Source organism: Arachis hypogaea, chromosome 20 (assembly GCF_003086295.3).
Source record: "Arachis hypogaea cultivar Tifrunner chromosome 20, arahy.Tifrunner.gnm2.J5K5, whole genome shotgun sequence".
Taxonomy (NCBI): domain Eukaryota; kingdom Viridiplantae; phylum Streptophyta; class Magnoliopsida; order Fabales; family Fabaceae; genus Arachis; species Arachis hypogaea.
In genome coordinates this window covers 135,575,344-135,594,716 of record NC_092055.1, presented here as the reverse complement: position 1 = coordinate 135,594,716, position 19,373 = coordinate 135,575,344, and the positions used below count along the sequence as shown (strand labels likewise).

General features: G+C 33.5%; 3 protein-coding genes and 1 long non-coding RNA gene across 4 annotated transcripts in view; 2 read left to right on the top strand and 2 right to left on the bottom strand.

The window, feature by feature from the left end:
• The window catches only part of LOC112782724 (UDP-glucose 6-dehydrogenase 1), a 48,763-nt gene that overhangs the window by 16,362 nt on the left and 13,028 nt on the right, over positions 1–19,373 (top strand). The gene's annotated exons all lie outside the window — the stretch shown is intronic.
• LOC112782939 (small ribosomal subunit protein eS19z) lies at positions 77–1,815 on the top strand. Its single transcript, XM_025825620.2, has 4 exons — positions 77–358; positions 983–1,073; positions 1,206–1,389; positions 1,496–1,815. Exons 1-4 carry the CDS (start codon positions 275–277, stop codon positions 1,566–1,568), a joined length of 432 nt encoding a protein of 143 aa, XP_025681405.1. The 5' UTR covers positions 77–274; the 3' UTR covers positions 1,569–1,815.
• LOC112782936 (microtubule-destabilizing protein 60) lies at positions 3,378–6,186 on the bottom strand. Its single transcript, XM_025825617.3, has 8 exons — positions 5,131–6,186; positions 5,005–5,053; positions 4,774–4,869; positions 4,541–4,660; positions 4,324–4,422; positions 4,024–4,083; positions 3,803–3,897; positions 3,378–3,628 (listed from the first exon to the last, which is right to left on the bottom strand). Exons 1-8 carry the CDS (start codon positions 6,048–6,050, stop codon positions 3,529–3,531), a joined length of 1,539 nt encoding a protein of 512 aa, XP_025681402.1. The 5' UTR covers positions 6,051–6,186; the 3' UTR covers positions 3,378–3,528.
• On the bottom strand, positions 14,698–16,325 carry LOC140182702 (uncharacterized). The gene is made up of 2 exons (XR_011878742.1): positions 15,458–16,325; positions 14,698–15,360 (listed from the first exon to the last, which is right to left on the bottom strand). It is a non-coding gene; the product is annotated as an uncharacterized lncRNA (long non-coding RNA).

Sequence of the window (19,373 nt, the reverse complement as noted above, 5' to 3'; positions counted from 1 at the left end):
TAAGGGAATTCAGTCTCATGCTAATATGCTGATTAACATAAGAGATTTAAATATATGAGCTGAAAGTTGGTCTTTTTGGATTTTGCTCAAGTTAAACAGGCTTTATGAAAAGAATGAAAAGCCCAAAAGGCCCATACCCGAAAATAAAACCCTACTTTAAGAGCTGCCATTTATAAACCACGAAGAAGGGATCACTTGAAGGTTGAAACCCTTGCGAAGTTGAGAACTCAGAAGTGAGATCAGCGTTGCTTGAGAACGACGGTTGAGTTCAGCCATGGCAACCGCAAGGACAGTCAAGGATGTTTCGCCTCACGAATTCGTCAAGGCCTATGCCTCTCACCTCAAGCGTTCTGGCAAGGTACGATCTTTTTTTTTTTAATAAATAAATTCGTTCTCGTTCCCTTTTCTTAGGTTTTACATTGGTCAATTTCGTTTGTGTTGTTCGAAATTATATTTGGTAGCTGTCATTACGTTGAGTGAGTCTATTTTCTGATGAATGTTCTCAGATTCAAACCCTTGCTTTGTGTGTAATTTGGGGAGAAAAGTTTGGGTTTTTGGAACTCTATGTCATATATTGATCGAGTAGCAGTTTAATTAGTGTGGTAATAAATGGCTTTTATATTGAGGAGGATGGTAGCTTTTCATGTTTATTTTGCCTTTTTTGTTGTTTGTAATTCGATTGTAATTGTAAGGCTGATTGGTTTGGTGTGAATTTTGATGTAATTCAAATAATTCTATATTAGATTATTGGTAGGTTAAAGTTTGCAATTTTACGTGATTGGCTTGGAATTTAATCAATTTACACTCTAGTCTCGGTGAATACCTTTTCTTTTGCTCTTTTGATATTTTCGTATGTGTATTGTGTTTGTGCTTGCTGTGGCACTTTGGTTAATGCCTATCGATGCCTTTCTGCTTGTTTTGTTAAATGAAGTTGTAGGTGTTTATTTAATTGTTGCGTTCTTTGTGTGTGATTGTTTAACAGATGGAGCTGCCTGAGTGGACAGATATTGTGAAGACTGCAAAGTTTAAGGAACTGGCTCCTTATGATCCTGACTGGTATTATGTTAGATCTGGTGAGTTTACTCGTTTAACAAAGTGGAGATTCCTTATAATTGAGCGTGAATGCTCGCAGTGTCACATAATTTATTCTGTTGTTAAATGTAAATATTTACTGTTAGACTGATGGAGATCAACCTTGGTTACAGCCTCCATGGCAAGAAAGATCTACTTGAGAGGTGGTCTTGGTGTTGGTGCGTTTAAGAGGATCTATGGTGGAAGTAAGAGAAATGGAAGCCGCCCCCCACATTTCTGCCGGAGTAGCGGCAGTATTGCCAGACACATTCTGAAACAATTGCAAAAGATGGGCATTATTGAGCAGGAGTTAAAAGGGTAAGTTTTGTTGAAATGTTATATGCCGAAAACAGATCAATGCTATTGTATTCATCATTGGTTCTTGTAAAGATAGTTTGACTTATTTGTGTTTTTTGCATTGCAGTGGTAGAAGAATCACTTCCAATGGCCGACGGGATCTCGATCAAGTTGCTGGTCGCATTGTTGTTGCCCCTTGAGTGGTGTCTTAGTGAGAATTGATGATGCTTTGCATATCATATCATCTAGGGTTTAAGTTTGCTGAATAGTAGATGGCATCAACGCAAAATTAAGTATTGAACAGGCCAATTTTCTTAGATTTTCATATTTGTTTTTCTTTATATTTATTGTTTTTTAGTTTGGAATTTTGATCGCTAAGGTTTTGATTTAAATTAATACTTTATTTTCTAGTCATTTTGAAGGATATCGGACCAGTTTTGATTGATACTTGCCCTCTTGCAAACTAGCCTAATATTGCTTATTTATTTTTTGATAAAATATAATTAAAGCACATTGTGCCCCAAATAGTACAGCATTGACATAATCATTAATCACAAATTCACAACCATTTACGAGTTTTTTGTTTTTTTCTTTTTTTTGGTAAAATAAGTTTTTTGTTAATTACTAACATGTAGCAATGCGCATTGCGCGAGCCATTCTGAGAGATTATTGCCTTTCTTTTATATTTTTTGGTAAACGGGGCCAAAGCCCAAATCAATTCTATACTCCAGCTATAATGCATTAATGCTTAATGGGTAACGATGACCACTATGACCACTAGGTGTTTCTTGGCCAATTTTTTACCTATTGAAAGGTAAACTCCGCAACCACAGATTAGGCGTTTACTTTTGATAGATATTCAAGGATTTAGTTCCAACGATACAAAAAAAAAAATATTGTCAATGGGTTTTCTTATATATTCTTAAGGAGAGAGTCTTAAGGTGTGGAGGGTACGTAGATTGATATGTACTTATGTAGCAATAAGGCTTTTTTGGGTAATACAAAGGGGCCTAATCCCAAAGAAAACAAACACCAATAAATTGGAAAAGCTGGACAGTATGGAAATGGGAGTTCAACATTGCATATGAGGTGTTTATACTCGAGTTTTTTATCTTTCCTGGTTGCCCACGGTTTTCTCTAGCCGGACAGGCTAAGAACTAATCCGTCGTGGATCGGAGCTTCATTTAAAGATTTGTTGCTGGTCAATGGATTGCTGCATACACAAGGCGAGATTTGAACCCCCGACACGTTGCTTAAGCGGATGAGTGATCTGATCACTCGACCAATCCAAGTTGATTAATATGGGATTATTAAATCGAATAAACTTGATACCATTTAGGAGCAAATATGCTCAAGTTGCTCAAATTTGCTTACCAAAAAGCATCGAGTTGATTTGAATTTGATTTGGTTGTATAACATAATAGAATAAGATTTATCTGATATGCCTACACGGCTACACCGATTCCTACAAATGGTGATTTGTGGCGGGAGTGGGAGGTGCTTGCTATTTGAGCCCATTTGTGATGTTTCTAGAGTGTGTGTGAATTTTAGAGAGAGTGGAAGAGAAGGCTTTTGAGTTGTAGTGTGGTTTTACTAAATTAGTAAATATTTTTGTCCAACGAGGAAATCATAAAAAACAATCAAGACCTCCGAGGATAGGGAGCAACACCTTCCGGCACAGGCCACCAGCTATCCAAACGTCAACAAAAAAAATCAGTTTTTTCTTTTGTTTATACGCAAGTAAGTAGAACATGCCATTGAGAGGAAAAAAAAAAAACCATTGAAAACAAGTATTGTACTACTCTCATCAAGTGTTTTTACCAATTAATTTTATCTTTTTTTTACCAAAGATAAGAGATTTGAACCCGCAATCTCTTAATTGAGTATGGGAAGACTATGCCATTTGAGCTATAACTCATTGGCTACCAATTAATTTTATCACTGCTTTTGTTTTGAACAGTTGAATTAATATCTTGCGTAGATAATCAAAGTAATTACACAACACTAAATTTAAAAAATAAATTCATTTCATTTGGATGAAAAGAATATGCCTATTTGTCCAAGTCAATTTGCACACCCCTATCTCACTCTTTTTAATCACAGTACAAAGATCATTGCACTAACGGAGGCACAAAAATGAACGGATATGTTCATTTCGCATCAATAAATTTTCAAGTCATTCCATGACAAGCACTTTATCTTCTTATGTTGTGGTATGTGAAACTTGGGTTCTCTTGGTATTGTTGGATGCTTCGTAGACCTTGCACCGAAAAAGAGAAAATTATACATATATTATTTAAAGAAAGCAAAGGAAGTAAAAATAACGTGAATAAAATAAAATAAAATAAAAAAAAAACTGTTAAAGGAACCCTATAAGGTAATGTCTGTCTTCCAATGAAGCCATTAATTATGAAGCTAGAGAACTAGATCAAACCTCCTTGGTATAAAGGGTCTGTCAAAATAAGGCATTGGTTGTGCTTTCGGAATGAGTTCCTTCCTCAACCTTCTGATTTCTTCTTCTTCTTCCAACTATAATGAAGTAACGTAAAAGGCATCAGCATTTTGGGGCCCAATTCAATGGTTGGGACCAAAATTTCATACTTCTATCAAAATATCCCATGATCATGTTTGGGTGAAAAAATCTCAATACTGTACCTTCTGCTGTCTTTCTCTTTCCAATTTGAGTTGTTCTATCAAGCTCATCTTTTCTGCTACCTACATAATTGAACATTCAAATTCAGTCATATTTGTTCTACATTTGACATGAAGACAAGTAGTACTATGATGTGCAATAACAACAACAACAACAGTAAGAGTCTTGCCCCTATTTCAAAGTTTTGTATTCAATAAATGGCTTGTTACATGTGTAATGACACTTATCAACAAAATCCTAATAATATTAACAATAATAGCAGTAACGGCACAATATAGAAATAGATAAAAATGAAAATGCACCTGTTGATCAAATTCAGCTCGATCCACTGCTCGGACATCACTGTGAAGCTTAAGATCAATAGGCTTGGTGCTCTCTTTAACAGGAGGTTTTACCAAGCACTGCAACAGAAGGACCAAAGGAATGCTATTACTAAGAAGCTCATCATATCAAAGGTAGCATATAATTGGTGGTGCTGCATTAACACCACAAGAATTTCATAACAAAAACTGAACTTACCTCTGGTTCATCTGTTGTCCATGGAAGGCCCTGTGCTATAGGAATCCTCATCTTCTGTTCTTCCGTCATTATCTCCTGCACCTTCTTCATAAATTCTTCCTTTTTCAATTCCCCCCTTTGCTGCATTAGCAATTGCATTATCAAAACAATTTATTAGTTTCTAAACTTTAAAGCAGTTTATTTTTATTTTTTTAAAAAAGTTTTAATTCTTTCACACTTCAATCAATACTTACTTCTGTTCTTAGCTTGAATGGTTTTTGGTTAGTGACTTTTGGCGGCTGCTTCTTCTTCCACCTCCTTCCTCCATAAGCACCACTCGAATCCAAGCTCTGAAGAAAGGAATGAAAAAGGAAAAATTACCATACCATAAAATCCAATTAGGTGAATCATGAACAAGTTTTTGATAATCATCATTTCGTTAGTGCTTAAATGTAAATTTTAACATAATGTAAAGTAAATCTTACATTTCTCCTACTCCTTCTACCCCCAGTAGCTGAAGTCCTACTAGACACACTGCAACAATGAACAATCAACAAATGTCAGCAAACAAAACACGATGGACGAAAGCAAATAAAAAATCAAAATCGAACCTTCCATGGCTACTATCCCAGGAAGAAGAAACCGAGATCCTTGAGTCCAATCCAAGGTTCTCCGATGTCAAAACCAAATCAGAAGCGCAAATCAAGGAAGAACCAGAACCAGAACAAGAACCAGTAACCTCAAGTTCAGGTGCTTTGAAAGAAGGTTGCTCAAATTGCAAACCAGGCAATGCCCATTTCATCACCTTGCTCTTAACCTTGCAACTATTTGTATGACCGTTATTACCCTCTCCGTGTCCATTTTCGTCGTTGTGTTCCCTCTTCTCGTTCTCCTCTTCGAATTTTTCCTCTTCCTCATTCTGATCCTTCTTCCTTGATTTTGGCATAGATAGAATCTTCTCGAAGGCATTCACCAAATGCATCACTTTCCCGAACCCGGTTTCGGGGACACTATTTCTCGCTTCTTCCAGCAACTTGTCCCTCCTTCTCTTCACATTAGAGCTTCCCTCCAATTCCAATTCGTCGATTTCATTCTTCTCCACCTCTTCCTCGTTGTCCTGGATTCGAAGGTCCTGGATTTTGAGGCTTGCTTCAATAAGCTCTTCTTCTTCATCTTCGCAATCCTTCTTCAATTCCTGTTGGCGATTTTTCAAGAACTCTTCCTGAGAAGCCCTGAGATTCTCATAGGCAACGCAGAGGCATTTGGCGCCATCATCGCCTTTCTCTTCTCTGCACTTGCAAGACGACACCGTTTTGCTGTTGTTGTTTCTCTTCGCCACGAGGAACTTACGCTGTCTGATTCGGTTCTGAGGAGATCGAACAACAACAGCGGGTGCTGCTTTTGGCTTCGGAGATTTGGACGATTTCGAAGGAAGATTAGGGTTTTGATTCTCAGAATTTTGCAATTTGAGTTGCATTAATGTGGTGGTTTTGGTTGGCGTTGCAACTACTTTTGTTGCTGCCTCTTCCATTAGATTAAAAAATAGTGAGTGTTGAGAGTGTTAGGGTTAGGGTTCTGAGAGTGAAGAATTGAATTCGAATCACAGTGAGAGTGAGATTTTAGAGTGAAGAAATGAAATGAAGTGTTTGAGGGAGAATAGGAGCATTTTTTTTGGCTCGCTTGTATTTGTTAATTTTGTAACGGCTACTTTTCGTGGGTCTTCTGATTCGTTGACGGTGATGGTTATCATTTTTTTTATATTTTTTTATTTGAAAGTCTGTTTTTACATTTTCAGCGATTTTCTTTAGACCGTTTATTCGTTGAGCGGCGCCAAGCAAGCCGTTAACGCAAATATGCCCCGACCCAAAAAAAAAAAAAAAAAAAAAAAGGGAAAAATGAATACTCAAATATGGAAACTCAAGTGCAGTCCACTTTACGTGAAATTGATACTTGATGTTGCGTTTGTCTACAAAGACAAGACACTGAGACAGAGATAGTGAGACACAAAATCGTGTTTGACAGAGAAAACATGGACAGAGACAATGTGTCCAGAGACACTGAATTAGTGTATTTTGTGTCCATCCTGATAGGAAGGACACAGAGACACTAACAAGGGACATAACTTATTTTTTATTTTTTCTTTCATTATTTTTATTAATTTTTTATAATTATATTTTTTATTATTATATTTTTCATCTCAAATTTTTGAATGAAAAAAATTAGAATAAATAAAATTTTCATAATTTGTTCTAGTTTATCACCAAACAGAATACAAGAATACAAAATTTTGTATTTTTGTCCATTAATGTCTTATCCTGTCTTGTTCTTAGTGTCTTATCCTATCATGTTCTTAGAAACAAATGCAGCCTGAGAACCGTCAAATGATTTGACAGATTTAACTAAATTTTCATTTAACGACTCTCAGGTATCAATTTCACGTAAAGTCCTGAATTTTTACCATACTCAAATACAATTATATGTGAAATTAATAGGCGAAAACAATTAGATAAATAAAATTGTTATTTAACAATTTTTAATTATCAAATTCACATCAATAAAATTATATGTAGAATAAAATATGTTTGAAATTATTAACATTTAAAAAAAATATCTTTTAATGTTTAATTTATTAATTTAATCTCAACATTAAAAGATGTTTCAATTCTATTTGTATGCGTTACTTCTACCTATTGATGAATGATGATGATAATTTAGGCTATTTTTTTTATTAAAAAAAAATTTAATATTCAGTTATTAAATTAGATGGTATTTTTTTAAAATTGTGAGGACTACACAATCCAATAACCGAATATTATCCCATAATTTTACTCATATCTAAAAAAATAAACGGATAATTCAATGAGGAATAATTTTGAAACATAAATAAAATATTAGGAAACATAATTACATGTTTACTAGTTGTGGATAATTTTAAATTATATTAGGGCAAGATTAATGCGTAATGATAGAACTAAAATTCTTTGTAAACGAGCTGCAGACAATTTTAAAATTTCTTTCGCACATTAACCAAAAACACATATTTTTTTTTATTGACATGGAAACTAAAAACACAAGCTCTTTATAATCCAACTAGCTGATTAATAGATAGTAATGTGTTTAATAATTTTCACCAACACTTTTAGCTATTAATTCAATTTGTTTAAATTAATAATTAATAATATATTTTTAATATACACTTTTAAATATTATTGATTAACTGCTATTAAAATAATAAGTTTTTTCTTAAATAAATGGTCTTAATTCAACTTTTAAAAAGAATAATTTTTCTTTTTTTTAAAAAAGTATTTTAAAAAATAAATCCTCGTATTTATAGTAGATATTCAACTATAGGATACCTCTATTTCCCAAAATAAATTACAACATTTTTCAAACTACTAATACTACCCATCTAAATTTTTTGTGAACCAAATCCAATCAAATTAAACAATAAAACTTGAAATAATGTTAGTTATAATTAATTTTTGTTATGTTAGACCAATTTAATTGAACTTAATTAGCAAAAAAAATTTAAATATGTAATATTATTCTTTGTAGACTAAAAAATGTTATCATATTTTTTTAAACATAATTATTGTCTTAATCATTGATAATTATGAAGCTCAATCTCATTTAAGATTCAATTATAGATTATTTCAATAATGTTGTAAGTGAAATATATTGTGTCAAATATTCATTTTCCAACTCCGTTGAATTGCATATCATCATAAGTTCATAACCAAGTAGCTCACTTGTGAAGAATTTTCACGTTGATATTTGTGTTAGACGAAATATAATTTTTATAAGAAAATTATAAAAAGAAATAATTAGTTATTTAGTAATGTTCCTATATATAATATTTATATCTATTTTAAATTAAATTATATCATTTGATAATTGATTATTTATTTAAATTTTGAAATTAACAGCAAGCAAGAAGTGCGGGAACAGCTATAAGAAATTCAAATTTCTTGCAAGTGGTGTATAAAGAGTAACTGCCCATTGAGATTAGGCTAGTCTATAAATAGAGCTTTAGGAACATGTTGTAATCAGTTCAGTTCTTCTTGGAAAACACTTAGAAACCCAAAAACGCTCTCAACCCCTTGGCATCATAGAGTAAAATTGGGAATCTTAAGTAATTCCTCTGAACTCAAACACTTGTACTTTGCTTTTTTCCAGTTTTTATTAATAAAATTCTTCTACTTTTACGTCTTCTTTTCTTTTTTACGTTCATGTTTCTTCTCTCATCTTCTTTTTAATTTTCTGTTTGTTTTAATTTCTGTAATTTATTTTGTCACCGGCACCTTGCATGTTTTCTTTTCATCTTTAATTTTACTTTCGAAACTACAATTGAGACTTTGAGACATCCACAAAAGGAGTCGTTTCCGCTCCTTAAATTAAGATTGTGAAACAAAACTCGAAAATTATTGATTTATTTGTTGTTAACAATAAAACAAAAATTTGAGTAAAACAAATTGGCACGCCTGGTAGGACTTTGTCAATAGATTGTAGTTTGTCAAAAGAAAAATCAAGAGTTTTTTTAATTTGCATGTGGTTGCGCAGTGGTAAGTTCGTGCGTCCAGAGCCAAGAAAATCAGTATAAGTTCTGCAGCATCTTCTTCTACTTCTAGTGATGAGATTAGAGGAAATGAATCCGAAAATTCTCCTGTGATTTCAAATGCAGATCCTACCTTGATGTCAGTGAGGCATGATGGCGTTGGCCATGCCCATATAGGGTTAAATGCAACTCACATAAATACCGTGGGGTGGCCGCCATATGGCTTGCCACCGGGGTATGTCCCCTCCATGGTGACACAAGGATTGCCTGTGCCTCTCTACTTAACTTTTCAAAATCCTATTTATCAAAATCCATATGGCATGTCAAATGTACCTGTTTCTGGGGCGTCAGGTTCACACGTATCACAGCAAAATTTTTCACATTCTATTAATACAGGAAATAACAGTGCATCTAATTCTACTACATCCACTGTCACTAGGGTAGAAAATTTCAGACCTATATTTTCTGACATGTTAAGAGCAATGCCTGTTAATCAACCTAGTCAAACTGTGGGATCTTTAGCAAATATTAGGCAACAGATGGATGAAAGTCACCATGATCTAGTAAACATGTTAACTCATCAAATGGTGACAATTTTAAATCCTCTTTTAGAAAACATAAACACTAGAATTGAACAATTAAATAGGCAAGTTAATAGGATTGCTACTATGATAAATTTAGAAGAAAATGATAACTAGGGTTTAAGATTTGATAATGTCAATCAAAATGGTGGAGCAATTCCTAATTATGATGTTCATATGCCTAGACATGGTCAAAATGCTGATGATATGTTAGAAAGACTTAGGCAAAACAACTTAGGGGGCATTATAATCTAGCAAGAAATGTTGAACAAGTTTTAAACTGTTTGGAATTTAATGTTGGTTGCTTAAATAGGCCATATTTTGTGTCTGCTTTTCCTGAATGTGTCCAACAAGCAGAGCTCCCAAGGGGTTGGAAAATTCCAAAATCCCTTACAAAATTTTCTGGAGAAGAAAATGAGTCTACAGTAGAGCATATTGCTCGATATACTGTTGAAATTGGGGAAGCAGCTTCTAATGAATATCTTAAGATGAGATATTTTTCTTCTTCTTTAACAAAAAATGCATTTATATGGTTCTCCAATTTAAGACCAAGTTCTATTCATTCTTGGGCACAGTTAGAAAGAAATTTTCATGATCAATTTTTTCGAGGTGAATTATAAGTTAGTCTTACAGATTTATTCTCTGTTAAACGTGCAGAGGGAGAATCCATTGACACCTATTTGGCACGGTTTAGAAACATGAGAAATAAATATTTTACTCCGATTCCAAAATCTGAAGTTGTCAAAATGGCTACTAATGGGTTAGAATTTAGAGTTAGGAAGAAACTTGTCAATCAACATACTTTAGATCTTTCCCAGTTAGCTGAAAGAGTAAGACAAATAGAACAAATTAAGAAAGAAAAAGAAAATTTCAAAAAGAGTTCGAAAAATGTTGCATATGTTGATTGTTTTTCTGATAGTAGTGATTCAGATAAGAAAGAGATTTATATTGCCGAATTACGTGGGGGTCCTCTATATGTATACAAATCTTTGAAGCCTGTTAAAGGAAAAGAAAAAATTTCTTCTTATTCTAAAGTTGAAAATAAGACTTATTCTTTTGATATTTCTAAGGTAGATCAAATATTTGAGGTTTTATTAAAAGATAAGTAGCTTATTTTACCTGAAGGAAAAAAGATGCCTACAGCTGATGAAATAAAGAATAAGAAATTTTGTAAGTTTCATCAGGTATTTTCGCACACCACTAATAATTGCGTCCGTTTCAGGGACTTGATACAAAAAGCAATTGAGGAGGGAAGATTGAAGTTTGAGGATAAAACTACTATGAAGGTGGACACTGAACCATTTGCTGCTGACTCAAATTATGTTGAGCCATTCAACTTGTCAGTCAATATAGTAGAAGTTGATGCCACAATGGTTAGTGCTAAAGATGAAAATAAAGACCTGAGGATCTTTGAGCAAGACAAGAAGCCAATTTATCCTCGTCCTGGTGAAGACCTGTTAGATTTTTTGTTGAGAATTAAAGAATCTGACAGCACCATCGCCATGTGCCCAAAGTGCAACGCTGTTTTTGACAAGGAAGCTGCAAAAGAGTTTGAAAAGTACAAAGTTGAAGAGAAAGAAAAGGCTGAGTTGAGAAAGAAGATTGCTGAAAAAGAAAATAAAACTAACGAGCTAAAGCGGAAGATAGCCGAGAGAAAACAAAAGTTGGGCAGTCAAATTCCTTTGAACAAGTGCGTCAACAACACTGGAGTACAACCCGTCAACCAGAAGATGAAGACTGTGGTCATGATTGATGGAAGACCTGATGGATTTTCTCAAAAGACAAGAGTTTCTCCCGCCAAAATTTCAAACAATAAATGGGTCCAGAATGTGAGAAATGTGCAGAATCAACCTACTGCTTTTGCAAGAGGAAAAAACAAATGGGTGAAGCCTAGACCTTTTAAGCCTAGGTATTATGAGTCTCAGTTATGGAACATGAATCATGCACAAGACGGAGGTAGTATATATATTTCAAAAAATGTGCCTGTTCCCTCAAAGCCAATTTATTCTTGTTATAATCCTAACATGCAGCAGGTTCCTAATTATTCTCCTTGGTTAAATTGTCAAAATATTCTAAAATATTCTCCTTTTACAACTTTTGAGCAGAAAGAGAATATACCTGAGTATGTTCCTTTGGATCCATACAAGGGACACGGGGTAGATTTTCCTCCTTTGCCAACCATGGCCAAGTCTGTAGAAACAGGCAATTCTTCTAATCACCCTAAGTGCAATAAAAACGTCAAGAAGAATCTTGTTGGGAAGAGGGTAATGGTGAAAACAAGGGAGAAAAGGATGAAGATTTAATTACTGATAATTTTGACACTGATTTTAATGACAGCTTAGAAGCAATATTTGGTGTTAAGCAACCTATAGCTGTGGTGTCAATACTGCCTGAGGAGTATAGTCAAGTCCAGGAAGTAGATTCATTAGAAGATGATTGTTATGATGTCTTTCCTGGAAGTGAATGCTTGTTATTAGATGACAATATATGTGGTGGAGGATTGTTTGAGAAACCTACTGAAAATGACAAGGAGCATTTGCGTCCATTGCATATCAAGGCTCGTGTTGATGGAAGGATAATTAATAAGATTTTAGTTGACGGGGGAGCTGCTGTCAATCTCATGCCTGAAAGAATGATGGGAAGACTTGGAAAGACTGAAAAAGAGCTGATTAAAAGTAGCATTGGGGTAACAGATTTTAATGGAAGGACTTCTTCTGTTAGAGGTGTGGTTCTGCTGTCAATTGAGGTTGGTTCTGTCAATAGGCCAACTCTATTTGTTGTTGTTCCTTCTAAAGCTGGTTTTAGCTTGCTTTTGGGACGTGATTGGATTCACAGAATGGGTGCTATTCCATCCACTCTACATCAAAAGTTGATTTTCTGGAACGAAGACGGAGGAGTGGAAGAAGTTCCTGCTGATAATAGTACATGTTACTATGCATGTGGAATTCAAGATGTATAATCTTGGAGTCAAGTCACTGACAGTTGACACCAAGGCATTTAATCTTAAAAGTATTGAGATGTGTAAAATAGATATGAATGGTTTTATTTAAAGAAAAAAAATGCGTCAAGTTTAAAATCTTAGACAAAAATAATCTCTCATTGACATTTGGGTATGTACTTCATAAATACAAAAGCCTAATTGACTTAGAAATTCTGTTGAGTCTCTTAGCGCTTGGAGTCAAAACTATTAGATGTTAGTGTGGAGATTTTATAGGATTAGAAATTTTATCAAATTTAATTGACGCCTGGAGTTTAACATATGAAAGAAACGACTTCACGAAGTTAAGATTTTGTTACTTCTGAAATTAGGAAAATTGTGTCAATTAAAACAATGAAAGTGTGAGTCAAAAAACTCTTAATTGAAATATTAAAGGTCAAAACAAAGGTCAATTGATACACATTTAATGTGCCAAAATTAGAACAGATATCATTTGACACACTTAAAAATTTCATACAAAAGAATAGACCCCATTGACAGTTCAACTATTAATGTAAAAAATTTTATAGACTTAGAAATTCGGTTAAGTCTATCACTAGTAGGCATTTAATCTGTCGAACGGATGTGTCTAAAATGTCAATTGACTTTCAATATCAAAAATAAGAAAAATGTCTATAAACAACTAAGTTTTCTCACTTTCAATCATTGCATATCTTCAAGTGAGAAATCTTGGGGGCATTATGTTAGACAAAATATAATTTTTATAAGAAAATTATAAAAAGAAATAATTAGTTATTTGGTAATGTTCCTATATATAATATTTATATCTATTTTAAATGAAATTAGATCATTTGATAGTTGGTTATTTATTTAAATTTTGAAATTAACAGCAAGCAAGAAATGCGGGAACAGCTACAAGAAATTCAAATTTTCTGCAAGTGGTGTACAAAGAGTAACTGCCCATTGAGATTTGGCTAGTCTATAAATAGAGCTTTAGGAACACGTTGTAATCAGTTCAGTTCTTCTTAGAAAACACTTAGAAACCCAAAAACGCTCTCAACCCCTTGGCATCACAGAGTAAAATTGGGAATCTTAAGTAATTCCTCTGAACTCAAACAGTACTTTGCTTTTTTCCAGTTTTTATTAATAAAATTCCTCTACTTTTACGTCTTCTTTTCTTTTTTACGTTCATGTTTCTTCTTTCATCTTCTTTTTAATTTTCTGTTTGTTTCAATTTCTGTAATTTATTTTGTCACCGACACCTTGCATGTTTTCTTTTCATCTTTAATTTTACTTTTGAAACTACAATTGAGACTTTGAGATATCCACAAAAAGAGTCGTTTCCGCTCCTTAAATTAAGATTGTGAAACAAAACTCGAAAATTGTTGATTTATTTGTTGTTAACAATAGAACAAAAATTTGAGTAAAACAATTTGTAGGTCTGGAATTCATAGTCATAGGTATAGCAATAATAATTCTGTTCATTGAAAGTTCAATAATTGTTCATTTTTTAGACGTTAGGTGGTATTTTAGTTTAGTTTCTAGATTGTGAATTTAAGAAAAAGTTTGAGAACGATCAATTTATCTAAAAGTCTTTAATTTTTTATTTAGAATCTTGTTAAGGGTATTTGTTAGATATATTATAAATGAAATGTTTAAATGAAATGTTTAATAATATTATATAATATTTTAGGATTAATAATTAAATTAATTCCCAAAAAATGGATCGTTTGTCAAATTAATTTTCGAATAATTTTCTCAATCAAATTAGTCTCTAAAAGATTTGAAATTAATCGTGTCAGTCACCGTTAACCTATTGACAAAAGGTTGAACACGATCAATTTTAAATTTTTTAGGAATTAATTTGATTAAAAAATTATTCGAAGACAATTTTAACGAACAAGACTTATCTTTAGGAGTAATTTAATTATTTAAAATTTTTATTATATTAAATATGTTGATAATAGTAATATATTAAAGAAGTTAGATTTACTTTAACTTTTGTTAGCTAATAAAATTTAAACCTTCATATTTTCTTAAACAAACAAGTAAATTAGCTACTTTATCAACCCAACTTAATTTATCAATTTTACTAAAGAGACAATGAAAAATCTAAACAATGTAAATAATAGCTTATAAATTTGGCATAATACAAGTAAAAAATAAAAAACACTCTCCAAATTACTTAAATAAAAAAATTCACTCAGTTATTAAAAAAAAAAAATTAACCATTCAAAATCCTAATTTACCAAACCATTTCACCTAAACACTCCTTTTCTTCTCAAACCGTCAGTCAGCCCACCTTCATCAATCATCCGGCGTCAAACGCACCCTCACCGGCCATCATTCTTGCCTCCTGTGGTCATGAGTGTCATTGTTCCCCAACCATCCACATACTTAATAAAATGAATATCCAGTAAATTTTATTGTAACTATTTAAATCCAATCCAAATTAAATGAACATCCATTTAAGAATGAAAATAATCATCTACATAGAAGAAAACCACGACAATGAAAAAAGGATAACAACAGATCGAGACAACGGCAGTGGAGCATAGAAAACACGCGATGGCATCTCTTGTGCGGCAGTAGCCGACAATGGCACCGCAACAACTATTCTACCAAATTGGACTCCATCAATTGACATGTGAAGATGATGCACGTATAAAAATGTGGTTACGTATGCGCCTGCAATTTACGTAGTTCTTTAGTGTAAGTTTCAAAACCACTGTTGCCACTTTCCAGAACCTCATTTGAATGTACCAACCTGATTATTTGAAAAATAATAATTGAAAGGAGCAAACACGTGAATACGTGATGATTATTATAAGCTCTTGGTAGCCAGAATAAGGGAGGTAGCGTACCTTCCACCAAATGGCTGGGTCCGGCCACATCATTTTGATCTAAGGGAACTGCGGTGGGGTCTGCATGGTCGACAGCGGGACCAGCAAGAAGGAGGATGTACCGGACTGCTGTGGAGTGATCTGATGTTGTTACAAACGCAAGCGGGATGAGGAGATACTTTGGCAGCGTCGGCAGGAGATTGGGTGGCGTGGAAATACCGGCGGGGGTGTAGCGGCGCGAGGTGAGGACCTGAGAACAATGACAACGAATTTTGGATGTGTATTAAAGGTTATGGTGAGATTAGGAATAATCATACATGGTGTGAAGTTTTAATTTTTCAAATTTTAAAATTTAAAACTAAATAATTAATTAATAATTTGATTTTAATTTAAATTTTATTTTTTTTTAATTTATTATTCATATTGTTCATCATTATCACTATTTTCCTGTATTTTTCTTTAATTTATTGATATCCATATCCTTAAAGGCAAACTTTAATTAAATTCTAAATTTTATCATCTTTTTGTCGAATAATTTTTTGTTATATTAATCGTAATAAGATATGAATTTAAAAGTCCATACATATGAGTAGTGCTAGGTAACAAAAAAATAGTATATAATGTAGATATAGCACAGAATAAATATCAATCTCATGATAAACGAGTGGAGTACACCTGCTTATCAATAACATACTTATCACTCAACCTTTTTCTCCATACTTGTAGTAATTAATTTCATTTCCAAAATTCATTTCCGTTTTTTCTAAATCAAATCCCTAACCTCTCTCATCTACATTTATATCAATTAAAATATAATTTTTGTCTAGTAGATTAACATCCAAAAATACTATCAAATTAACTCGAGTGAAAGATCAAAACTTTTCTCCCCATTTCATTCGAAACATAAGCCCAAAACCGAGAAAAACGAGAGGAGGAAACCCAGCAGCTTCGTCATCGGAGCATCGCATAGCCTTGTCTCCGACTCTTATAGGTATGTTATCTAGTTTCATGTTTTGATTAATTGGCATATTGATGCTCCATTATCAATTGTTGCATGTGCTGGATTCGATGTTAACGATGAAAGTTTTGGTCTTTATCTCACGTTGATGGGTTTGGGAAAAAGGAAAAGTTTGCAAAGATGGCGTTTTGGAGTGGAGATGAAGGGAAGGCATCAAACAAAGGGTGTTATAGTTCCCTGATTTTTTATCTGTTCAAAACCGTAGTTTGATTTGCTATTTTGTGTGCTTGGTGTTGTGCTTTCTTTCAAGTTATTAATAATGTGACAAATGTAAAGTAGCCATTTCATTCAAGTTGCCTCCATACTTCGAAGGTCTCTACTGGAAAAGCCAAACATCGTATAGTCTTATCTCCGACTCCTATAGATATGTTATCTAGTTTCATGTTTCGATTAATTGGTATATTAGGACTCCATTATCAATTGTTGCATGTGGCTGGATTTGATGTTAAGACGAAAGTTTTGGTTTTTATCTCACGTTGATGGGTTTGGAAACAGGAAAAAGCTTGGCGTTTTGAGGGTGGAGATGAAGGGAAGGCATAGAAAAAGGGTTTTTTTTTTTTCGTTTTTGTAAGAGCCATGATTTTTCTGGGGTGTTACGGTTCTCCTGATTTTTTTATCTGTTCAACCGTGGTTTAATTTGCTATTTTGCGTGCTTGGTGTTGTGCTTTTTTCAAGTTATTAATAATGTGACAAATGTAAAATAGCCATTTCGTTCAAGTTGCCTCCATACTTCAAAGGTCTCCGTTGGAAAAGCCCGCGTTTGTGTCTCTAGATGATAAAGTTGAGGCGAAGGAGCAAAGCAAGAATGAAATCGCTTTCATTCTAGTTGCTTCAGGTACCTTTCCTTTTTTTTCTCTTTGTCAATTTTACTCTGAGATAGAAAAAAAAATCTGAATAAAGTATTTTTTTCATGTCTGTCACCTAGATTATGTATTTTTTAATAGTTGACTGATAATGATAGTTAACTATAGTGGGAGTACATAAGGAGGACTTAAAGGTTAGTGGCAAAGTATTTTTTTTAGGTTTCTGTTTTTATTCATGTTAAAAAAAAAAATCCTTTTTGATACGGATGCAATATAGATGTTATGCCTTGATATTTTTTCAGTGTGAATTGTTTTATCTTTATAAAAGGTTGCGTTGAAATTTTGCATTAATTAGTACACATTCCTACATAATTGGTGTAGGATAAGAACTGAACATACATACATATATGACTATTTAAATAATGGTATATAGGTAAACAAATTAATTCACTCAATTTTGATTAGTTACTTTAGTGAAATAATTATGAGAATGATGGATACATAGTAAATAATCATAATTTTTGTATTGAACTAACCTAATTAGTGTCGTTATTACAACAACCACGGTAAGAATAGAGAATAGAATATGAGGGAGCATCATAATTTCATATGCAATCTCTTATATCATACTTTTGTTCAAAGTTATTTGCAAGTAAAGTTGTTAGTTCAGGGTATCGAATTCAAAATTTTCTAGAGATTACCAGTAAACTCTCAAAAAGTTGGACATATAAATGGTATTTTGGGAGCTATTGTAATAGTTTAATGATACAGCAAGATATATTTCAATCATAGATGTTATACTAAGCAAATTTGTTAGCGTAACTATGCTATTGATAAACATGTTGGTATGTTATGATTGATTTTTAAGTGGGTTATTTAAGTATATATAGCAGTTGCTCGTGAACAGGTGTTCAAAAAACAAGAAGTAGGCATGTCTCGTACCAGGAGCAAAAAAGAGACACATAAGAATAACACTCCCGAAAGAGGATCGCAAAAAAAAAATGGTGGACCAACAAATGGTACGTTGAATGGTTACCGGTGAATTAACTATAAATTCGGGTTGTTGTGTTTTAATAGTAAATGTTAAAACTGACATTCTCCTTCGTTGTCACTTTGTGCTGATTTTATGAATGTTTGTGTAGAAAACACTGGTATCTAGGTGCTCGCCATGTTGTGTGGCTTCAGTTATGAAGCAATTAGGTTCAAACGCGGGCAGAGAGAAAATAATGGAGGTGGAGAACATGGGATTTCGCTGGTTGCAATATGTGCATTTATGGGCTGTCAACCAAGATATGATGGTGGCATTAGCATCATCATATTGTCGGGATGAAAAGTCTTTGATCGTCGGAACAAGAAAAATTCCCATATCGGTTCAATCCATTGCGCGGTGTTTTGGACTACCAAACCATGACAAGCAATCTCCCAAATAAAATAGGGAGAAAAGAAAAAAATTATCCACAATAATCTTGTTGAGTAGATGTTTTCGGTAAAATTAGCTAATAAAGATTTGAACTGCATCGACTCATTTTGTGTTTGGCAGGGAATAGTTTCAAAATTCCAGAAACACCAGCAGAGCACTGACTTTTTAACAGCTTCACAGGAAAGACACAAGCAGATTTGAAAAGGGATGTTATCACATGCTCGATGTAGTCTGATGACGATAGAATCAACTTCCGGAGACAGTTCAACATGTTGATAGCGAAGTGTTTGTTCTTTTCCTCGCCGAAGGCCACCGTTTCAGACATACATATACGGGCTGCCATTGATGTATTGAACCCAAGGAAGATATATTGGGTGAGGTGCATTTATGATTTTCTAATTGAGGGAGTTCTGAGGTTTCAGGATGTAGGAAACAAGACAGTGGATGGATGTATGTTCGCATTACTGGTGAGCTGTATATCCCTGATCTTTGATTTGTTGTTTGTTATTCTATAGTATACCTTGTTTAGAGCAATTACTATAACTTTCAAATTATATATCTCCATGCTAACAAGAATGGAGATTTAGGAAGATATAATGGGAGAGAACCGTGGACCAAAGACTGGTCGCTTGCTGATTTGAAGAAGATGGATGAAGAGGAAAGCGCATCTCACTCGGTGAGACATATGCTAGATAT